The 19163-nt window shown below is 32.3% G+C and overlaps 2 protein-coding genes across 4 annotated transcripts; both read left to right on the forward strand.

Annotated features, from left to right (window-relative positions):
* The first annotated feature begins 7127 nt into the window (after window positions 1-7127).
* On the forward strand, window positions 7128-9073 carry LOC118029450 (uncharacterized). 3 transcript variants are annotated; one of them, XR_012171196.1, is made up of 4 exons: window positions 7128-7781; window positions 7976-8086; window positions 8325-8350; window positions 8550-9073. XR_012171196.1 is itself a non-coding variant. In XM_073412526.1 (4 exons), exons 2-4 carry the CDS (start codon window positions 7960-7962, stop codon window positions 8730-8732), a joined length of 336 nt encoding a protein of 111 aa, XP_073268627.1. In that variant the 5' UTR covers window positions 7128-7387; window positions 7593-7959; the 3' UTR covers window positions 8733-9073. The 3 variants fall into 3 exon arrangements, 2 of the variants coding, with proteins under 2 accessions (XP_073268627.1, XP_034889235.1); XM_073412526.1 differs by having other exon boundaries at window positions 7128-7387; window positions 7593-8086; XM_035033344.2 differs by having other exon boundaries at window positions 7128-8086.
* Window positions 9074-14767: 5694 nt separating this feature from the next.
* LOC118029449 (probable galactinol--sucrose galactosyltransferase 1) lies at window positions 14768-18933 on the forward strand. Its single transcript, XM_035033343.2, has 13 exons — window positions 14768-15219; window positions 15408-15655; window positions 15753-15843; window positions 16071-16119; window positions 16233-16324; window positions 16409-16516; window positions 16600-16734; window positions 16829-17239; window positions 17327-17468; window positions 17568-17635; window positions 17726-17860; window positions 17955-18172; window positions 18289-18933. The coding sequence occupies exons 1-13, from the start codon at window positions 15029-15031 to the stop codon at window positions 18663-18665; spliced, it is 2265 nt and encodes a 754-aa protein (XP_034889234.1). The 5' UTR covers window positions 14768-15028; the 3' UTR covers window positions 18666-18933.
* Window positions 18934-19163: the final 230 nt, after the last annotated feature.

Raw genomic sequence — 19163 nt, forward strand, 5'->3', positions numbered from 1 at the left:
GATTTTCTTGCCGTAGTCGTCGGGCCCATAAAGTCTTTTATATCTAATTTTATCACCTCATGAAAAGCACCCCAAATTTTCTACTAGGAATTTTTCTCAACCTCACCATATATGAAAATTATAAATATCAAAGTTAAGACAATTTATATGAAATAAAAAAATACCAGTAAAATTATCTATTGATTTTTTGGATAATACATGTTATTTTCATTTTATAATTCGTGAAATTGTGGAATTAAATCCGTGAAATTTACCATTTGATTTTATATTAAAATCATGATTCAATTATTTACAATGATATTAGAAATGTAAATTATTTATTAATTAATTTAATTTTATATTAAATGATTTTTATTTCATTTTAAATTATTTTTGCTAAAAATAATACTAGAAATTTTAATATATTTACGAGCATCAAAACTTCTGATATTATCTTGTAAACTGCTCAATCGGCTGGCTGAGGTTGGCGCAGCCGAGAGAAGATGGTCGACTTTTCCGTGGATCACGCCCTTGACATCTGGCAGGTGCCAAAGCTTCTAGAAGACAAGTCGGCGTACAGAATCCGTCTTTCTTGATTCTGTTCCGAGCCCCATGAAATCCAACGGCAGAGATGGCGTGTCACTTGTGTAGAAGCATTTGTTCCGTGTACAAGTCACGTTCTCACTTCTAGGGGGGACAGTGGCCTACCATAAATCAAGTAATTAAGAACCAAACGATAGTGACGTGGCACTGTCGTTTGCTTCTGGAAGAAGGAAGAGGTGGGAGAGTGATTGCTGGTTGAACGGTTAGCCCATCCATGACACTGATAATATCATTTGTTAATCTCACCTAATTTATGAGCAACTGATTTTATTGTTTTTATCTACAACAATTCAGTTTTAGTTTTTTTAAGAGAAAAAATATTCATTAATTTTAACTATCAAATTTATAACCAAGTTATATCAATCATAAATTAACCAAATAAAAATTTATTCAAAATAAAACATGATTCAGTTGAGATTTCAAGTCACGAATCACTAAATAGATCTATCAAGCTAGGTCGGGTTTGATAACTATCAATCGTCTATCCTTTTAACAATCCTTTTAACAAATTTTCCATTCTACATTTACTTCAAGTTTTTTTTTCTCACATATAAAATAAAGGAATAGAAATGGATCGATCTTTATGAGTCCTAAAATACAAGTTGCTTAGAAATAAGTTTGATGTTTTGGATAATTGGTTAATCTCTTACTTCAAGCAATCTAATTCATTCTCCTAAACCAAGGTGTTTGATGACTTGATATAAAAAATCCAGATGGTTGGAAGTTGGTAGCAAGTGGTGCTTAGTAAGCCAATGTGGCTTGTAGTTGGTACCTGCAAAAAGTATCCTATGATAGATATGGGGACTCTCCGATACTTAATTTAGTAACTTTATAGAGAGAGGAAATGCAATGATATTTTACATAGATAGACTTTGAAAATATTTATGCTTAAAGTGTCAAAAATGAAGAGATTATGAATCTTAAATTTGAAGGATTCACGGTGTATTTATTGCTCATGAGTCTCTTCTCTCTCTCTCTCTCTCTCTCTCTCTCTCTCTTTATGAAGAAGAAGGGTTGAAGTGTGATTTTACCCTTATGATATTTTGAAATGTATTCTACTCAAAATAACACATACTGGATCAATAAAAAATACTGAGATGCCCTTATATGAGAGTTAGGTACCTAACAAGTTGCATGAACTCATAAAAAGTGAAAAATAGGTCTACACGCATTTCCTAGACCGAGCCTATAGAGTAGGGCTCATTCTCTAGGGCAAGACCATGGAGTCGGACTTCCCTGCTAATAGAGATCATAGAGTCGGGCTCCCCCTAGGGATAGCCATGGAATCGGGCTCCTTCATAAAGGGAGACCATGAAGTCGAGCTCATCCTCGAGGGTGGGCCCATTGAGTAAGGCTCCTCCCATAGGGTGAGCCTATCGAGTAGAACTCTTCCCCTAGAGCAACCTCATGGATTCAGACTCCTCTCCTCTCCTAGAGAGAGTTTATAAAGTGATGATTTTCCTTTACAAGAAGTTCATGGAGTTGATACTGTGCCTAGATAAGAGGTATTTTTACGCTTATTAAATTTACGTTTATTAGATCTCTTTATCGATAGTAAGTGAATTTCTGCACACTAAATCTCAACAAGATTCATGCATGGTTATTCGATTAAAAACTATCCCAAACCCATAAAACAACTCATACTTAGGTTGTTTTAACAAAATGTTTTATAATTGCTTTAGCATCTTACTCTTCTATGAGTTCTCTGTGCATTAACTTTACAAATATATTAATGGGTGAGAAACACACTAATATCCTTAATCTTAATGTGAATAATCTATTGTTGATCAAAATAAAAGACAAATATACTTTTAATATCAATAGTTAACTTTTAAAAATAAAATCTAGTCTCAACTAATACATAAACTAATTTAATTTTTTTATATATATATAACCTACCACTAGCCAAACCTTAATAAACAATTAAGGAAAGGCCACATCAATTAAGGAATGATCAACATAAAACTAATATACTTTACCCATGATAATGTCATTAGGGGTAGCCTTTCAGTTATTCAAGCACTAAAACTTGATTGATAATGACTTAGCGCTGTTGTTTACATCAATTACATAGAAAAAGAGGGAGAGTTATGATTCATTGGAGGCACCTCATTGTCTCATTTAATTGGCCAATAAAAAAATAAATTGATCTTGAATTTCTTAATTATCTTTGAAAGGTGCAGGCATCCATAGTCAAACATGTGGTTTGAATATTATTTGCTATTATTTTTAGGGCTCCTTTGTCTTTATACTTATAAGTGTTTAGTAATGAAAACATTTGTGTGAAATCCATTTAAAATTATGATCACATCATTGATTTTGTAAAAGGAACACAAGAAAGGAAGTTAATTGATTATTGTTGAATTTTGTGTAAAGTTGTAAAAATAAATTTTAAAAAAGTATTTGGAAACACTAAGTTATAAATAACTTTGAATAAAAATGTAAAAATATCAAAATAACAAAGCTTATGTTTTGTCTTTTCTAAAGTTAACAATTTGCTTTCATTGTACATAGATTAAGGAAAAATTTAAACACAAATTTTTAATCCCAAGATTAAAAAATTATTTTTACTGCTAAGAAATTTATGAAAAGTAAAAAAAACTCTTGATTAATTATTATAAATTTTGTTGACTCTAGAATAAAAGAGTATTTTTATTATAAAAAAATAAATATATTCCCAAACAATTTTTTAATAATTAATGAGCCAATAGAAAAAACCAACAAATCCCATCTTCAAGGCTTAAAGTTTTCCCACTTAAAGGAAAAAAAATTCGCAATTAGCTATACGTTGAGCTACAGTGAAATTCACTCCCTCGTCGTTTAACTTTTTTTTTTTTTTTTTTCTTAATAGTAAATGATTGATGGAGTGGTGGGCGTCTTTTAGCTTTTCTTTTAATAGTAAATAATTGTTGGAGTCTAGTGGGCACAAGTTTCATTCTCACACGTCTATGCACTGCTTCTTCTTCTTCTTCTTCTCCAAAACGTAAAAATCAAGGCAAGTTTCATTCTCACACGTCTATGCCCTTCTTCTTCTTCTTCTTCTTCTCCAAAACGTAAAAATCAAGGCAAATATATATATATATATATATATATAAAGGAGAATTTTCTAAGATCGAGAATGAATATTTCAGCCTTGAGATTAGCTTAGTTAATTAGCTAGCCTCCTAGCTACTTTGTCAACTAAGCTATTTATCTTTAGATTGAACTATAATAATAATAATAAAATCTCATAATAAGATAAAAAAATAAAAAAGCATGTTAAGTCACATAAACTTTTCAAATCAATAACTCGAAATATTAGATAAAAAATATTATACATGAAAAAAATAATTAAACTCAATTCTTATCAAATTTAGCATTTAATAATGAATTATTATTATTATTATTATTATTATTCTCATCATCATTATTATCATTGCTATTACTGTTGTTATTATTAGGGGTGATAATTTTTTGTTCGGTTTGGTTTTTACCTATAAAAAACAACCAAACCGGTTTTTTTTTTTGAAAAAAAAACCAAAACTGAGTCAAACCAACCGATTTCGGTCCGGTCCAGTTTGATTCTTGATTTCAAAAAACCGAGAAAACCTATGCCTCAGAGCCTTGTCATTATCAAACAAAACAAACTTAGCAAGATCTTGTTTGAGATTTAACTGGTCTTGTTTGAGAAACGAAACAAACTTATGCCTCATTTTCTTAGCCTTGCCACCATCGAGATCAAGCAAATGGAAGCAGTGGTCTTCCTTTTCATTCTCAACAAGTTCAATAGTTCCCTTTCATCCACTCATTTTCAACTTCTTATAATAATTCTTAGCTGCAACAGTCAAAGTCTTCCTCAACTACAAAGATTAACATTCTCTCGCACCCAAGCCTAGCAAGATCCGCTACACCCAGATTCATCCTAGGATCAAGAGGCAAGAGGGTGCTGCTTCTAAATTTAAGGAGAAGGAGATGAAAAGGTGAGGGGGCTGAGGGGGAGGGAGACGGACAAGGAGAGGTGAGAGGGGGCTAGGGTTACTGGCTGGAGGGGATAACTTTTTCTATTTATAGTACCATTTTCTATTCATAGTACATTTTTTTGAACTGGTTCGGTTCGGTTCGGTCCGGGTTAACCGGTTCTTGCATTACAAAACCAAAAACCGAACCGAACCGAGATTTTTTCTAACTATTCTAATCGGTTTGATCGGTTTTATTTTTCGATTAATATTTTTTCAGTTTTCTCGGTTTATTCAGTTTTTCAGTTTTTTTGCACACCCTAATTATTATTATATTTATCATCATTACTATTATTATTAATAAGTAATATCATCATCATCATTATTATTATCGTGATCACTATCATTATCATTATTACCATTATTATTATTATTATTATTATTATCATTAATATTATTGTTATAATTATTATTATCACCATCACCATCACCATAATTAATATTAATATTACTGTTATCTTTATTTTTTTATTACTATTATCATTATTGTTATTATTACTATAACCATAATTATTATTATTGTTGTTATTGTTGTCCCTATCACAGTCACTATTATTATTATTATTATTATTATTATTATTATTATTATTATTATTATTATTACCACCAATAATATCATTATTTAATTATTTTAATAATTATTAATATCATCACAACAATTATTGACATTGCAACTACTACAACTATCATAATAAATTATTAGCATTACTATTATTATTAAAATTACTATTATTATCATTCCTATAATAATAATAATGTCATCATTTTAAATATTACAATCACAATTATTACTATCATCACTACTATTATCATCATAATAAAATATTATTATTGCCATTATTAATAACAATATCATAATCATTAGTAGTAGTATTAATAATATTGTTAATATCATTATCGTTATTATTATTGCTATTATTATTACAACCACTACAATTACCATTATTAGTATTATTATCATTACTACTACTACTACTACTACTATTATTAAACTAACAAAAATCATAAACTTATTTTGAAGAATAAAATTAAAAATCATAAAAATTCTGATAAAAAAGTAAAAGAAACAAATAAAAAATCAAAATAAAAAGGATCAAATCAAAATAAATATTATTACTATAAAAAAATTATAAATTTGATTTTGAGAATAAAATTAAAGACTATAATAATAGTTGATAATCTTTGAGCTACAGTGAAATTCACTCCCTCGCCTTTTAATTGTTTTTTTAATAGTAAATAATTGTTAGAGTGTAGGGCGCGTCTTTTAACTTTGCTTTTAATAGTAAATAATTGTTGGAGTCTAGTGGGCACAAGTTTCATTATAACACGTTGATGTCCTTCTTCTTCTTCTCCGAAACGTAAAATCAAGGCACCATATATATAAAAAAAGAAATTTTTAATTTTACTAAGTATAATTAATTTGTTAGGTTTTAAATTTTTTATTTTAAAAATTATTAATTTAAATTCTACAAATTTCAAAACTATTAAAGATTTATATGATTATTAATTTCAGAATCTATTAAATTAACTAACTAAAATACTTATATTAATCTAAATACAAAAAAAAAGGAATTTTCTAAGATTGAGAATGAATATCTCAGCCTTGAGATTAGTTAATTAGCTAATGAGTATTTACACCTCCTAGCTATTATTTAGTGTAGTTAAGTTATGTGTAAGTTATTCTAAATATTTATGGTAATAAAAAAATTATTCTATTTATATTTAGATTGAAATATAATAATAAAAAAATCTCAAGAATTTTCAAATCTTGATATAAATGATCCACCACTAATTACATTTTAAAATGAATTTAATTTAATATATGCAAACCAACTGATCTAAGAATACATTGAGAAATAAAAATGCCTTAAGATTTCACACGTGACAAAGCTTCTATAAGCAAGCAAGTATAAAATTATTTTTGAGCAAAATTACATTATGATATAGCTAGGTACGTAGCAATATATATGGTACTATTTTTATAAGCTTCTGAACTCTCACTAAAATAATAATAATAATAATAATAATAAAAATCTAAGGGGCGCATATTATAATCTTCCTTCCTCGATAGGGAGATTAATTATTTCGTATAATTAACTAATTATGGATTTTTATAATTCATTTAATTAATTATTGAGTATGAATTTATTTGATTAATTAATCTTCTCTTAAATCTGTATTGCTGGGAGTGTACTGTATAGTACTTACGGTTTACCATTAAGTTTTAGTATTATTTATTCTAATGTTATTATATGATGAGAAATGTGTAGTAATAATAATAATAATAATAAAAAAGATGATTGGTTAGAATTAATATAGTCAATTTGAAATGAAATCTTTCCTCTCAAGAAATTAAAAGCCCATCACAGGGATTAATACATTTATAAAGCAGCTGGAAAGCAAAAGCAAACCCACAGCTTAAGATATATACAGCTAGCTAGCTAGCTAGCACGCACATGGATTTAAGGTTTGAGCACACAACTGATCATCAAGATTTTGACTACCTAAACTTGATCATATTAATTTGTAATCTTGACATTTACATCTCACCATGCTCCTCCATGCATGCATATAGCTAGCTAGAGATCCAATGTAGAAATAGAATGCAGACAAATATTTAAGATCCAACAGGCAACTGCTGGGTCTGGTTAGCAGATATATATATAATCAAGTTTGTGGGTAAGCTAAGTAGATAACAAAATCCCATCTTGTTACATTATCCTGTTACTAACAACGGAGAAAATTAAAACCTATAGGAGAAAGACAGCAATGGAAATTATGATCACTAGGCCTATGTATGTCAAATTAAGGTGAAATCCTTCCATGGTTCTCTTTTTTTATTACAACAAGAGTAGCTAGCCTAGCTCTTAAGAAAAACATTAAATGATCAAATATCTTTCAAAATATTATATGAAATTCAAATATAGATTGGGAATATATATATATATATATAAGAAGAACATTATTTGTTGTTGCTGATGCTAATTCTTCGTTTCCTTCTGTTTGTTCCTCTAGATTGGGAATATATTTTGTCCTTGTCGATCCTTCATGGTGCTGGATTCTCCTGAGATGGAATTCCTCTTTGAGCTTGATATGCTTGGCAAGCACGCGCGCACCAGTTAGCATCAGCACTTAATCTTCTATGAAGACTCTACTTGTATCGATCTAAGGATATGTTGTTATAGTTGACTGAAGTTCTTAAAGGTATTCATGTATTCTGCTTGTGAAACAGAAATGAGGAGCTTTACAGAAAAGAAATTAACACTAGAGAGTTAACATTGCATTCTTGTATTTCAAGCAATATCTAGGAGCTTTACAGAAGAAAAAACCTTGGAATATTATCTGGTCATCTCAGACATAAAACATATGATTTTACGAATTAATGCTGATTGTTGCAGCCAATGTAAAAGCTACAGTTTTGGCTTGGATCCTCTTGACCTTTCAGGTGACATCAGGAATATTAACGGAGAAGAAGAATGATCCAGTACTGGCCATTGGACAATCTTCTGGTTAGTTCTTGTGATATGATGTATGATATTGTCTAGCATTCTGCTGCTATTATATATATATATACTGGTTCAGTTATGTAATTTAGGTTGTCGTTGGGTTATAAATTATGCCATTGTAAATAGCTGTATTTTAATCATTATTATAGATGGATCTTGGTTTCAAATACCTTGGTGTTTCCCTGAATTTGATTTCCAAATGGTATCTAAATATTTTCTTTCTTCTTGTTGTGTTCCACAGGGGTCGCACGCAGCGGTGTGGCACAGGTAAAAATCAACATTTTGTTTCTTCTTTTTTCTTCCCGTGGGAAATTTAGTCCAAGCTTTACTTGAACAGGTGGTCTCCTTTGACGTTCTCAGGTTGATCAAGCATTCTGTTAAACACGACACTCCATCAATCTTAACTGATCCAGTCTATCTGCCAATCTGAATGTCAATAATAGTTTTCTCACATATTTGCTGCCAGGGACCCGTCTTTGAAGCCAAAGTTGCAGAGCTTGTTGAGCTGGGGTTTGGAAGAGAGGCAGTTATACAAGCTCTTACATTAGATTATTTGAAGGAGATGAAGAACAGGCTGCTGGGTTTCTTTTGGCGGTTGAATAACAATTATTCGTTCTTTCAACAGTATTATTATTCATTGTGGGAATAGTATTCATTTTAGTTACCCAAGGAACTTTGTGCCAAACTCATATTGATTCGATCAGCAATCTTATGCCCTCAAACAAGTCTTGCAATTCAGAAGGGAAGTAGACTCGTCAGGTGTCCCTGAATTCAGTTTGATCTCTTGGTTTTCGAACTTATACTTCTTTCACCGGCAATTACCGCTCGTTAATTACATCGGCCCGTAGAAGAATGTCCTTGCTGATAGCTCTCTGAGGATGCATTTCTATTTGATTAATTAACACATATCTTAATGTTACATAACGATTGAAGGACTGTATTTTAACATTTTACTCCAACGGTAGAGATGATAAACAGATCACTTTGCAATAAAATCTGGTCATTTTCAAATGATTAATTTGACATGAACATCAATCTTCACAACAGTACATCCACGGAGGTATTACTGGGATATCCATAAACATAGAGGATACGCTCAATCCAACTCATTTCGATGCTGTCATCTATATATTATGATACCAAGCTCAGGAAAGCTCTCTTCCATCAACAGAAGAAGCTGCTCGGCCTTGCCAAGAAACTTGCCTAAATTCAGCAGAAACAACGTGCGAACATCTGCTCCATCAAAAGACAACTTCTTAACTCCTAAGAACCCACAACCTCTACCTTAAATTGAGAAAAAAGAACAAGCCTTGTATGGAATCTAGCCTTGCACTACATGTCAAAAACCCCAAAATCTGCTCCTCGTATCTAAATTTTTTACCGAGATCACAATTTCAGGAAGAACTAAGCAAGGTCCTGAGTGACTACGTTTAAAGTAACACTTTATTGAGCATACTTAGAAACCAGCCTTGTATAAACTCAAGTGCATAAAACTTAAAAACCAGTAAAATCAATTAAACCTGGTCAAACTCGTGATGCATACCGATATCATGATTTCACGTGAAATTTAAAAGAGTTGTTGTGCTGACTGCTGACTCAGCGGTCAACACTCCCCTTTTCTATGAGTTCCCACTTCCCTACCCGACATTCCACCCTTCCCCTTTTCCCTTTCCTCAAATCGCTAGCAGAATAAGATATCAGATGAAAAAATCTGTAGATTCGGTTCCACTTTCCACTCACCAGTAGCGCCTCTGATCTGAATCTAATTGTCACCACTCTCCACTCTCTCAGCTGGTTTTGCTTGCTATCGAGATCTGGAGCGTTCTTGTCAAGACGAAGATAAGAATTTATTCCCAAGCTTTGATTTTTCTGTCTCGTCTGGTATGTGAATAATGGTGGTGATTCTGGTGAAAGTTTTAGTTTTGGGTTCCTGCAGCATGTTAATAATCTAGATGCTGTGATTAGTTGAAAATGAAACTTAGCTTTAGGAGCTTTTTACATGAGAGAATTGAATGTGGTGATTTGGTGATGATTTCATTTTGCACGGGGGGATTTCGTTACCGTCAACATATTTATTACCAGCATGCTAATAATCCAGCAAGTTATGTCGGATCTCTAATTCTCTGGCTCAAAAAATTGAACTGGATATGCAGTGGCAATCCGTGTTCCCATCTTTGGATGGCTCTAATCATGATGTTAAAGCTATTCATGAAGCTGTTACAACATCAGCAATTCAGAACAGTTCAATACAAGGAAGTTGAATGTTTCTCACGACTACCTCCATTTTTGTTAGACAAGTATTGTTGCCGCTGGTTGCCCTTTCGTATTACCAGCTGAAGAAATTTTACTGCAATTTTAGACAAATTATTCACACAGACTGAGACACTCCCGCAAGATTTCTTTCCAGTTGCTATCCAAATCACCACGAAGAAATATTATTGTGAGCCCTTTTTTTTGGAGCAAGGTGCATGAATCCAGCAAGTTATGTCGGAATTCTGTTACCGACAACATGATTTGCTGATGGGGCCGTAGGATATTATTGTGAGCCCTTTTTTTGAGCAATGTGCATGAATTGAACCAATAATCTCCTTAAAAAAATGTCTCCCAACGTCTCTGAAATGTGAAAAATTGTATGACTCTCTCTCCACTCTGAGTTTAAATTACATAAATGTCCTTAAAAAAATGTCTGCTCTCCATTTATTATGTTTTATTTTATTTTCAGAATTGGCATTCAACATTTATCAATATTTATAATTATTGATGAATATATTAATTATTGAACTGTATGATACAAGACATTTTAAAAAATTATTAGTGATAATAGATTTGATATAAGATGACAATATGATATAGATGTTGATAAAAATTCAAGAAGAGTTTAGTCCAAAAAGTATTTAGAAAATTTTAAGTAGAGTATTTATTGTTTCAAGTATAATTATGTTATATTATTATTTATTATTTCGACTGGATCTTGTAATTTAGTTAAAATATTTTATTTGTGATTTTTTTATTTTAATTAATTTGTGTTTTTATGATTTTAGTTAAAATATCTTACTTATGATTTTATAATTTTATAATTTAAATTTATTATATATTTCGTGTTATGTAAAAAAAATATATTTTTAACAATCTAAAATTGAGATCGTAGTAGTTTTTATCATTTAAGAGTAGTAGTGAAGACAAGATAAAAGAAAACATGTATGAACGTGGCCACAGCTAAAAAAATAAATAAAAATAAAGAAGAAAAAAAGAGTAAGAGTTGGTGAAAAGAAGTCCTTGCTAACGTGGCCACTTGAAAAGTGGTTTGGATTTATGTTCTTGAAATGTAAAAAAGCAGGGGAATATTATCGCAGCTTTGTTGAAAAAAGTATATGGTGTAATGAGATCGATCGCATATTCGCAGTGCCACGTGTTATGTATGAAAATAATGGATACAAACTATATATTATAAATAAATCAACTTGGGTAGCTTAGGTTCATATCCATCAACCAACTCATGGAACCTCTCATGGTTTTACTGGAGAACTGTAAATGTTTGTTGTCTTGTAATGGCATGGCATGTTGCTTTGATTATTCTACTTCTACTATAAAATGTTGTCGGATAGCTCGTGCCTGTAGCTTTTTTTTGGCTTTTATTAAAAAGGAAAAGTTAAACGATTCTGGGATTTAAAGTACTGTTTGTTGTTGTGTATTAAAAATATTTTAAAAAAAATTAAAAATTTTATATTTTTTTTATTAACTTTAAATCAATATGTTTTTAGTGTTTTAAATTATTTTGATGTGTTGATATCAAAAATAATTTTTTAAAAATAAAAAAAATATCATTGGACATATATTTTGACACGAAACATGTTATTTGAAAAGCAACCGCAACCTACACTGTCAAACAAACTATTAATTCTATATTGTCTTGCAATAATAAAATTATCTTTTTATTTTATAATAATTTAAATTTAAGCTTTTGACTTAGAGATGTTTAAGTATTTTCATCTAGTTTAGTGATCATTGAAAGATTGTTTGGTTTTTTATATGGTGGATCGAGTTGATTTTTTAAATTGTTTTTTATTTTGGAAATATATTAAATAATATTTTTTATATTTAAAAATTTATTTTTAATATTAATATATTAAAATTATAAAAAATAATATAATATTTTTTTTTAAAAAAATATAATTGGATCGTGGAAACAAATACTGGAACTTAACTCGACTAGATTTTTTGGTGGATTTTTGAGTCCTAGACGGGTATTAAAAAACAATTGGTTCCGTGGTAGTATTATAGTTTTTAAATATTTTAAATAATTTTTATGTTTTAAATTATTTTGTTGTGATGATTTTGAAAATGAATTTTTTTAAAAAATATATTTTTTAATATATTTTTAAAAAAAAAAAACAAAAAAAAAAACAATTTATAACATTGAGACGGTGGAGGTTCATGCATTCATCACATCAAGCAGTTTCGTGGAAGAAAAGAAATAAAATAAAGAAGAAATTAGTTACTGAAATCATCATGTGGAGGTTGTAAAGTGCGTTTATAATTCCCAAGAATATATGTGGATCTCAAATGGGCAGTTGAAATGGATGATTTATACCGAATGATTCACTCGAGCTATCTAATCAAGAAAATATCTTGTTTTAATAAAGAGGGAACAAAAACAAAACCATGGATACGCAAATATCATCTCTCTGTTTTTTCTAAAAAAATCAAGAAAATCCTAATGAATCTAAAAAAATATCTTAAAAAACCAAGAAAACATGTCTGATCGATCTCTCTGTTTTTTCTACGCCGGACTGATAGTCAAAATTGTACAATTTTATTTTGGGTGTTGTAGTAAGTTTATGTATATTTTGATTAATATTTTAAAATTAATAATTATATAAATTCTTAATATTTTTAAGACTAATAATTTTAAAAAAAACATGCAAGTATTCGGAAAGCATTACTAACAGTAGAGGAAGGCGTGGGCCTTGAGATGTAAATGCCACGTAAGGTTTGAGCTGTGGCTGACTCATATTCTGACTAAGCTAACACGTATTATATAATCGGAGATAAGCTAACTCGCAATCACCACCTCATTTACACGTCAGTCTCTCCTTTCCAGTGGCCGCAGCAAGCACCGCCTGGGTCGAAATAAATGTCCTCACCCTCCCCCATCTTATTACTACGTGTTTGAAAGCTACTGGACAGTGTTTGTAGCTTGTACGCTTCTTTTCTTCCATTATTCTAAATAAGCATTAATTTAATCTAATTTATTGTATTTTTTTAATTAACATCTTAATTAACTCATCACTCAAGATCCAGAATTGACCTTTTAATTATAAGTCATATTATGAGTACTCTAGTGCGTAAAGATAAATATTTTTCTGTTTATTTTTCGTGAAAAAAGAAGAGAGAAAACGTATAAAATAAAAATCTTGAAAGTCATGGGAACTCACTCACGTGAAGCAGAGTGCTAATCTCTTTATACAGAACTGAAAGACTAGTCGCTTTTAACCAGCTTTAAGAATCAACTTGCGGACAAATTAAAAAGTGCTTGAAATGGTGTTTTTTTTTTTTAAAAAAAAAAAATTTTTTTATTTAAAAAGACACGACTCTTTATCTTTTTTTTTTTTTTTTTTGAAAAAACAAGAACTAATTCTGAAATTATTTTAAAAAATATATTTATTTTATATTTTTATCTTTGTTATCCATATATTTTTATTGGATGTATTTTAATTAATTTTATAAATCTTAAAATTGATAATTTTTAAAATTTTAAAATTTTAAAATTTAAATTAATGATATCGAAGAGTAAACCAGACTGACCTAACCGACCTAGTTGAGTTTGGTTAGTTCTAATAATTTTTTTTTAGTTTAATGTAGGTATTTCGGGCCAGCTTGCGTGTATCTCAACTAATCCCACGGGCCCTGAAGTTAAGAGACATGTAAGCTTCCAGTGGTCATCATATGAGTAACCACAAGACTTGAACCTGAGACCAATAGAGAGAGCAAACCTCTTTTTAGTTCAATTCTTACCATTGAGCCATCTAGATGGTTTGGTTAGTTCATAATTAATTGAGCGGTAGGTGGTCCTGCCTTTTAAACCAACGGTGAGGATTGAGGGGTTTGGTAGGCTGCTCACATGTACTGTCTCCAGGTGATTTGGACCCTGTGTAGATTACAAACTTCATTTGCACTGAGCAAGACCTCTTCCCAATATATATTAGTTAATTAACAAAATATAATAGCTAATTAACAAAATTAATTCAAAAAATGTGACTGGTTCTTAAGAATACTAAATGTAATAACTTACCCCAATATAATTGATTTAGGATCTATTAAATGTTTTTATATATTATTATATTGTATACTTATTAAGTGTAGTAATATATATAAAATAACATCATAAAATATTTATTTATTATTAAAAATGAATATTTTTTTATGTAGTGTTTGAAATTGTAATAGTAATTACTTTTTAAAATATATTAAAATATATTTTTTAAAAAATTTATTTATGATATTAAAATTATATAAAAATATAAAAAATTAATTAACAAAATTAAAAATTAAAAATTTTCAAAAACATAACCATACCATAAAAACAAATATTCGCTTATAACAATTCTATAATATCTCCTATTCGACGGTTGGTTAGTTGGTTGAATAATTCCCGCCAAACAAGAAGAGATTTTTATTTCATGTTTTTCCACAGTAAGCTAAGCTAGCTAGCACAAAAGACGAGGAGGGACTTCTTGTACATGTTGCAAGGAGTCCCTGGATTGCAATATCTGTAAACTGGGACTCCTTGACAACATAAAACTCCGATATCATCTTATGCTATAAATAGCCCCCCCACGGCTGAAAGCTCAACAACCAAAGCTGTGTTCTTTCTTGATCTTCTTCTTGTTCTTGGTGTTGTGGGTTTGTTTTCGTTTTCATTTTCTTTATTGTTTTAAGAGAAAGATGACAGTAGGGGCAGGGATATCAGTGGCAGACAGGAAGTTGGTGGTGTTAGGGAATTGTGTATTGAATGATGTCCATGACAACATTGAGATAACACCAGCTTCCGGGGGTGGTTTTATCAATGGAGCTTTCATCGGTGTCCGATCAGATCAAGTTGGTTGTCGAAGAGTCTTTCCTGTTGGAAAGCTCGAGTATGTCCCTTCTTCTTTTTCTTCTTCGTCTTTGTTATTGTTTTACTTTTCTCTGTCATTGTTAAGTTTTCTTTATTTTTCTTGGTGATGATAACACTGCATACGAAAGGCGTAAATTGAGGTCTTTTTGATGATTTGTGATGTGGGCGGCAAGAGTTAAATTTGCAATAAATGTTGTTGGTATGCAGGGGATTGAGGTTTATGTGTGTTTTTCGATTCAAGATGTGGTGGATGACACAAAGGATGGGAAATTATGGACGAGAAATTCCCTTTGAGACACAGTTTTTGATTGTTGAAGCTCGAGATGGATCTCGTTTTGACAATGAAGAGGTGCAATCTGCTTTGTATACCGTTTTCTTGCCAATTCTTGAAGGAGATTTTAGGGCTGTTCTTCAAGGGAATGAGCATAATGAGCTGGAGATTTGCTTGGAAAGTGGTATGAGAAAAGATGAATAAATTCATGCTGGATATGATTTTACAGGTTTTCTTTTTGTTAAAGAATTGGTGAAATAAATTGCTGGGGTATTTTGCAGGAGATCCTGCTGTTAAGGAATTTGAGGGGAGTCATTTAGTTTTCGTGGCAGCTGGTTCAGATCCCTTTGATGTCATCACAAATGCAGTGAAGTAAGTTTCATGAGTTGCCTAATTTGCCAAGCTCTTATGCTTATTGCTAGGTATACAGCTTGAAGTGTTGCTTTATTTAGTAAATACAATTGATAATTTTAGTGATCCATTAATACAGTATAGATTTGTGTTGTCCAAAAACCTCATTTATGGCTTGTTATTTCGTTGAATTATGACTCAAATGTTCTTCATGCCACTGACCAAGTTGTATTTTGGATTGTACTCAGGGCCGTGGAATCACATTTGCAGACATTTTCTCATCGTGAGAGGAAGAAGGTAGCTACTTATTTTTGCCAGAAGAAGATTAGTAGTATTTCCTGAAGTTCCTTTTTCGACGACGTTTTGTACTTGATTCTGTCATCTTGAATAACTTGTGCTTCGTGGTTCAGATGCCAGACATGCTGAACTGGTTTGGCTGGTGCACATGGGATGCTTTTTACACAGATGTCACTGCAGAGGGTGTGAAGCAAGGATTAGAGAGGTATTGCTCCTTTCTTTAAGGTTTCATAGAGAATTACATGATCTGAACATGGCAGGTTGATGCTAATGAGAGTGATTATTGCAGCTTCGAGAAAGGTGGAATTCCTCCAAAATTTGTTATAATTGATGATGGATGGCAATCAGTCGGAATGGATCCCACTGCTATTGAGACTTTAGCTGATAATTCAGCCAAGTAAGGAACCAGATTTGCAAATTCTGTCTTCCATTTTCGTTATTGTTTTTTTATTGACTAGCACACTTTCAATTGTGCTTCAGCTTTGCAAACAGACTAACACATATCAAAGAGAATCACAAATTCCAGAAAAATGGCAAAGAGGGCTACAGAGTTGAGGATCCAGCATTGGGACTGAAGCACACTGTGACCGAAATCAAAGAACGACATGATTTGAAGTATGGTTTCCTCATTAGTTATCATACATCAACTTCTCATTTGAGCAAACCAATCTTTGATGGTGTGCTGATATCATGTGTTGTGACTGTTCAGGTACGTTTATATGTGGCATGCCATAACAGGATACTGGGGAGGGGTCAGGCCGGGTGGTGCTGAAATGGAACACTATGAACCCAAGCTGTCTTACCCTATTTCGTCTCCTGGGGTTGAATCAAATGAGCATTGTGATGCTTTGAAAAGCATTACCACAAATGGACTTGGCCTTGTGAATCCTGAAAAAGTGTTCAGCTTCTATGATGAACTTCACTCCTATCTTTCGTCAGCTGGAATTGATGGGGTCAAAGTTGATGTTCAGAATATCCTTGAAACTCTCGGGGCAGGCCATGGTGGAAGAGTGAAACTTGCTAGGAAGTACCATCAAGCATTGGAGGCTTCTATTGCAAGAAACTTCCGTGACAATGGGATCATTTATTGTATGAGTCACAACACTGACGGTTTATACAGGTAAATTCTTTCTCATCTTTTTTTCTTATCCGTCAATGGTGATATCCTCAAGATTTGTAATTAATCCGACTTGCCTTATTTGTTCAGTGCAAAGAGGTCAGCTGTTATAAGGGCATCGGATGATTTCTGGCCAAGAGATCCAGCATCACACACAATTCATATAGCATCAGTTGCTTATAATACCATTTTTCTTGGTGAATTTATGCAGCCGGATTGGGATATGTTTCATGTAAGAAAACACAATTTGGCTTTGTTGTTCTATGATGAATTTCCGTTTACATTTTTGTGTGTTACTGGATGTTAACCTTGAAATTGTTTCTCTTGTCAGAGCCTACACCCAATGGCGGAATACCACGGAGCAGCCCGTGCTGTGGGAGGATGTGCCATCTATGTTAGGTACTCTTTACTTGTCATGAACATGTTCCGCGTCTTTCTTGGATGCTATTCAGATACAAGATATTTCATATTTGGTGTCTCTGTATGTAGTGACAAGCCTGGACAACATGACTTTAATCTACTGAAGAAGCTTGTGCTTCCTGATGGCTCTATATTGAGGGCCAAACTTCCAGGACGACCAACAAGGGATTGCTTGTTTTCTGATCCTGCAAGAGATGGTAAAAGGTAACGGAGGAGTTAAATTATCTGAACAACATTTTCAAGGACTGAATAAAATGATCCTATTCCATGTTTGCTAAATAGATGCTTGATCTTGCAGTCTCCTGAAGATATGGAACCTGAACGATTTCAATGGAGTCATAGGGGTCTTCAACTGCCAGGGAGCTGGATGGTGCAGGGTCGGAAAGACAAACCTTATCCATGACGAAAATCCTGGCACGATCAACGGTTCTGTTAGGGCTAAAGATGTTGATTATCTCCCTAGAGTCGCCTGTGATGGATGGACAGGCGATAGTGTATTGTATTCTCATGTTGGTGGTATGTGTATTCAGGGCTCAGATGTTTCTTTCATACAGCTAAATGTACACTTAGTCATGCATTGTTTCGACGAAATCACGGTTTTTCTTAACAAGTTTCTCCAACGTCAATTGCAGGAGAAGTGGTTTACCTTCCCAAGGATGCAGCTATGCCACTCACATTGAAGTCTCGCGAGTATGAAGTTTTCACGGTGGTTCCTGTGAAGGAGCTAGCCAATGGGGTTAAATTTGCCCCCGTGGGTCTGGTCAAGATGTTTAATTCAGGAGGGGCTATCAAGGAGCTGCAATATGACTCCAGCACAACTGCGACTGTCAGCATGAAAGCTCGCGGCTGCGGCTTGTTCGGGGCATATTCATCTGCTCAGCCCAAGAGAATATCAGTTGATTCTAAGGAAGTAGAGTTCGGTTTTGAAGAAGGAACTGGCTTGGTCACCATTGATTTGAGTGTTCCAGAGGAAGAGTTGTATCTCTGGAACATAACAGTAGAACTATAAAGGCTTTAGAAGATCTGTATCTGTAGCATTAGAGGAACTCGAAACAATAGTGTTGTCGAGAGCCCCACCATTTCTTCATAGCTTCTGCATAAGGGCTTCTATAGATCTTTAGGATGCATCAATGCTGATAGCTTGGGAATAAATCAGGTAGAAGATCATCATTTCCCGTCATTCTCGTTCATATTCCTGCAATTTGCAAGGAAAATTTGGATAATCTTCTCAAGACCTAAACTAAAGATTGCAAATCATTGATGTGCTATTCAAATCATTGACCTGATCCGGCCTCTAATATTCTTTTTTTAAGAATTACTTTTTTCTCAAAACTACACCATTAAGGACTTGGGATTGTCCGCATTACGGGTTGAATTACACTGAATTTTGGATATGTGTTGGTCATCATGCTTATCCACATTTTCACCGTTGGGATTCGCCTGTTTGTGATGTTGTTGTGAGTTATTCCTGTTTGAAATTTTGAATCTTCTGTTACTGTAGCAACCC

The sequence above is a fragment of the Populus alba genome, chromosome 11 (assembly GCF_005239225.2).
Source record: "Populus alba chromosome 11, ASM523922v2, whole genome shotgun sequence".
NCBI lineage: Eukaryota > Viridiplantae > Streptophyta > Magnoliopsida > Malpighiales > Salicaceae > Populus > Populus alba.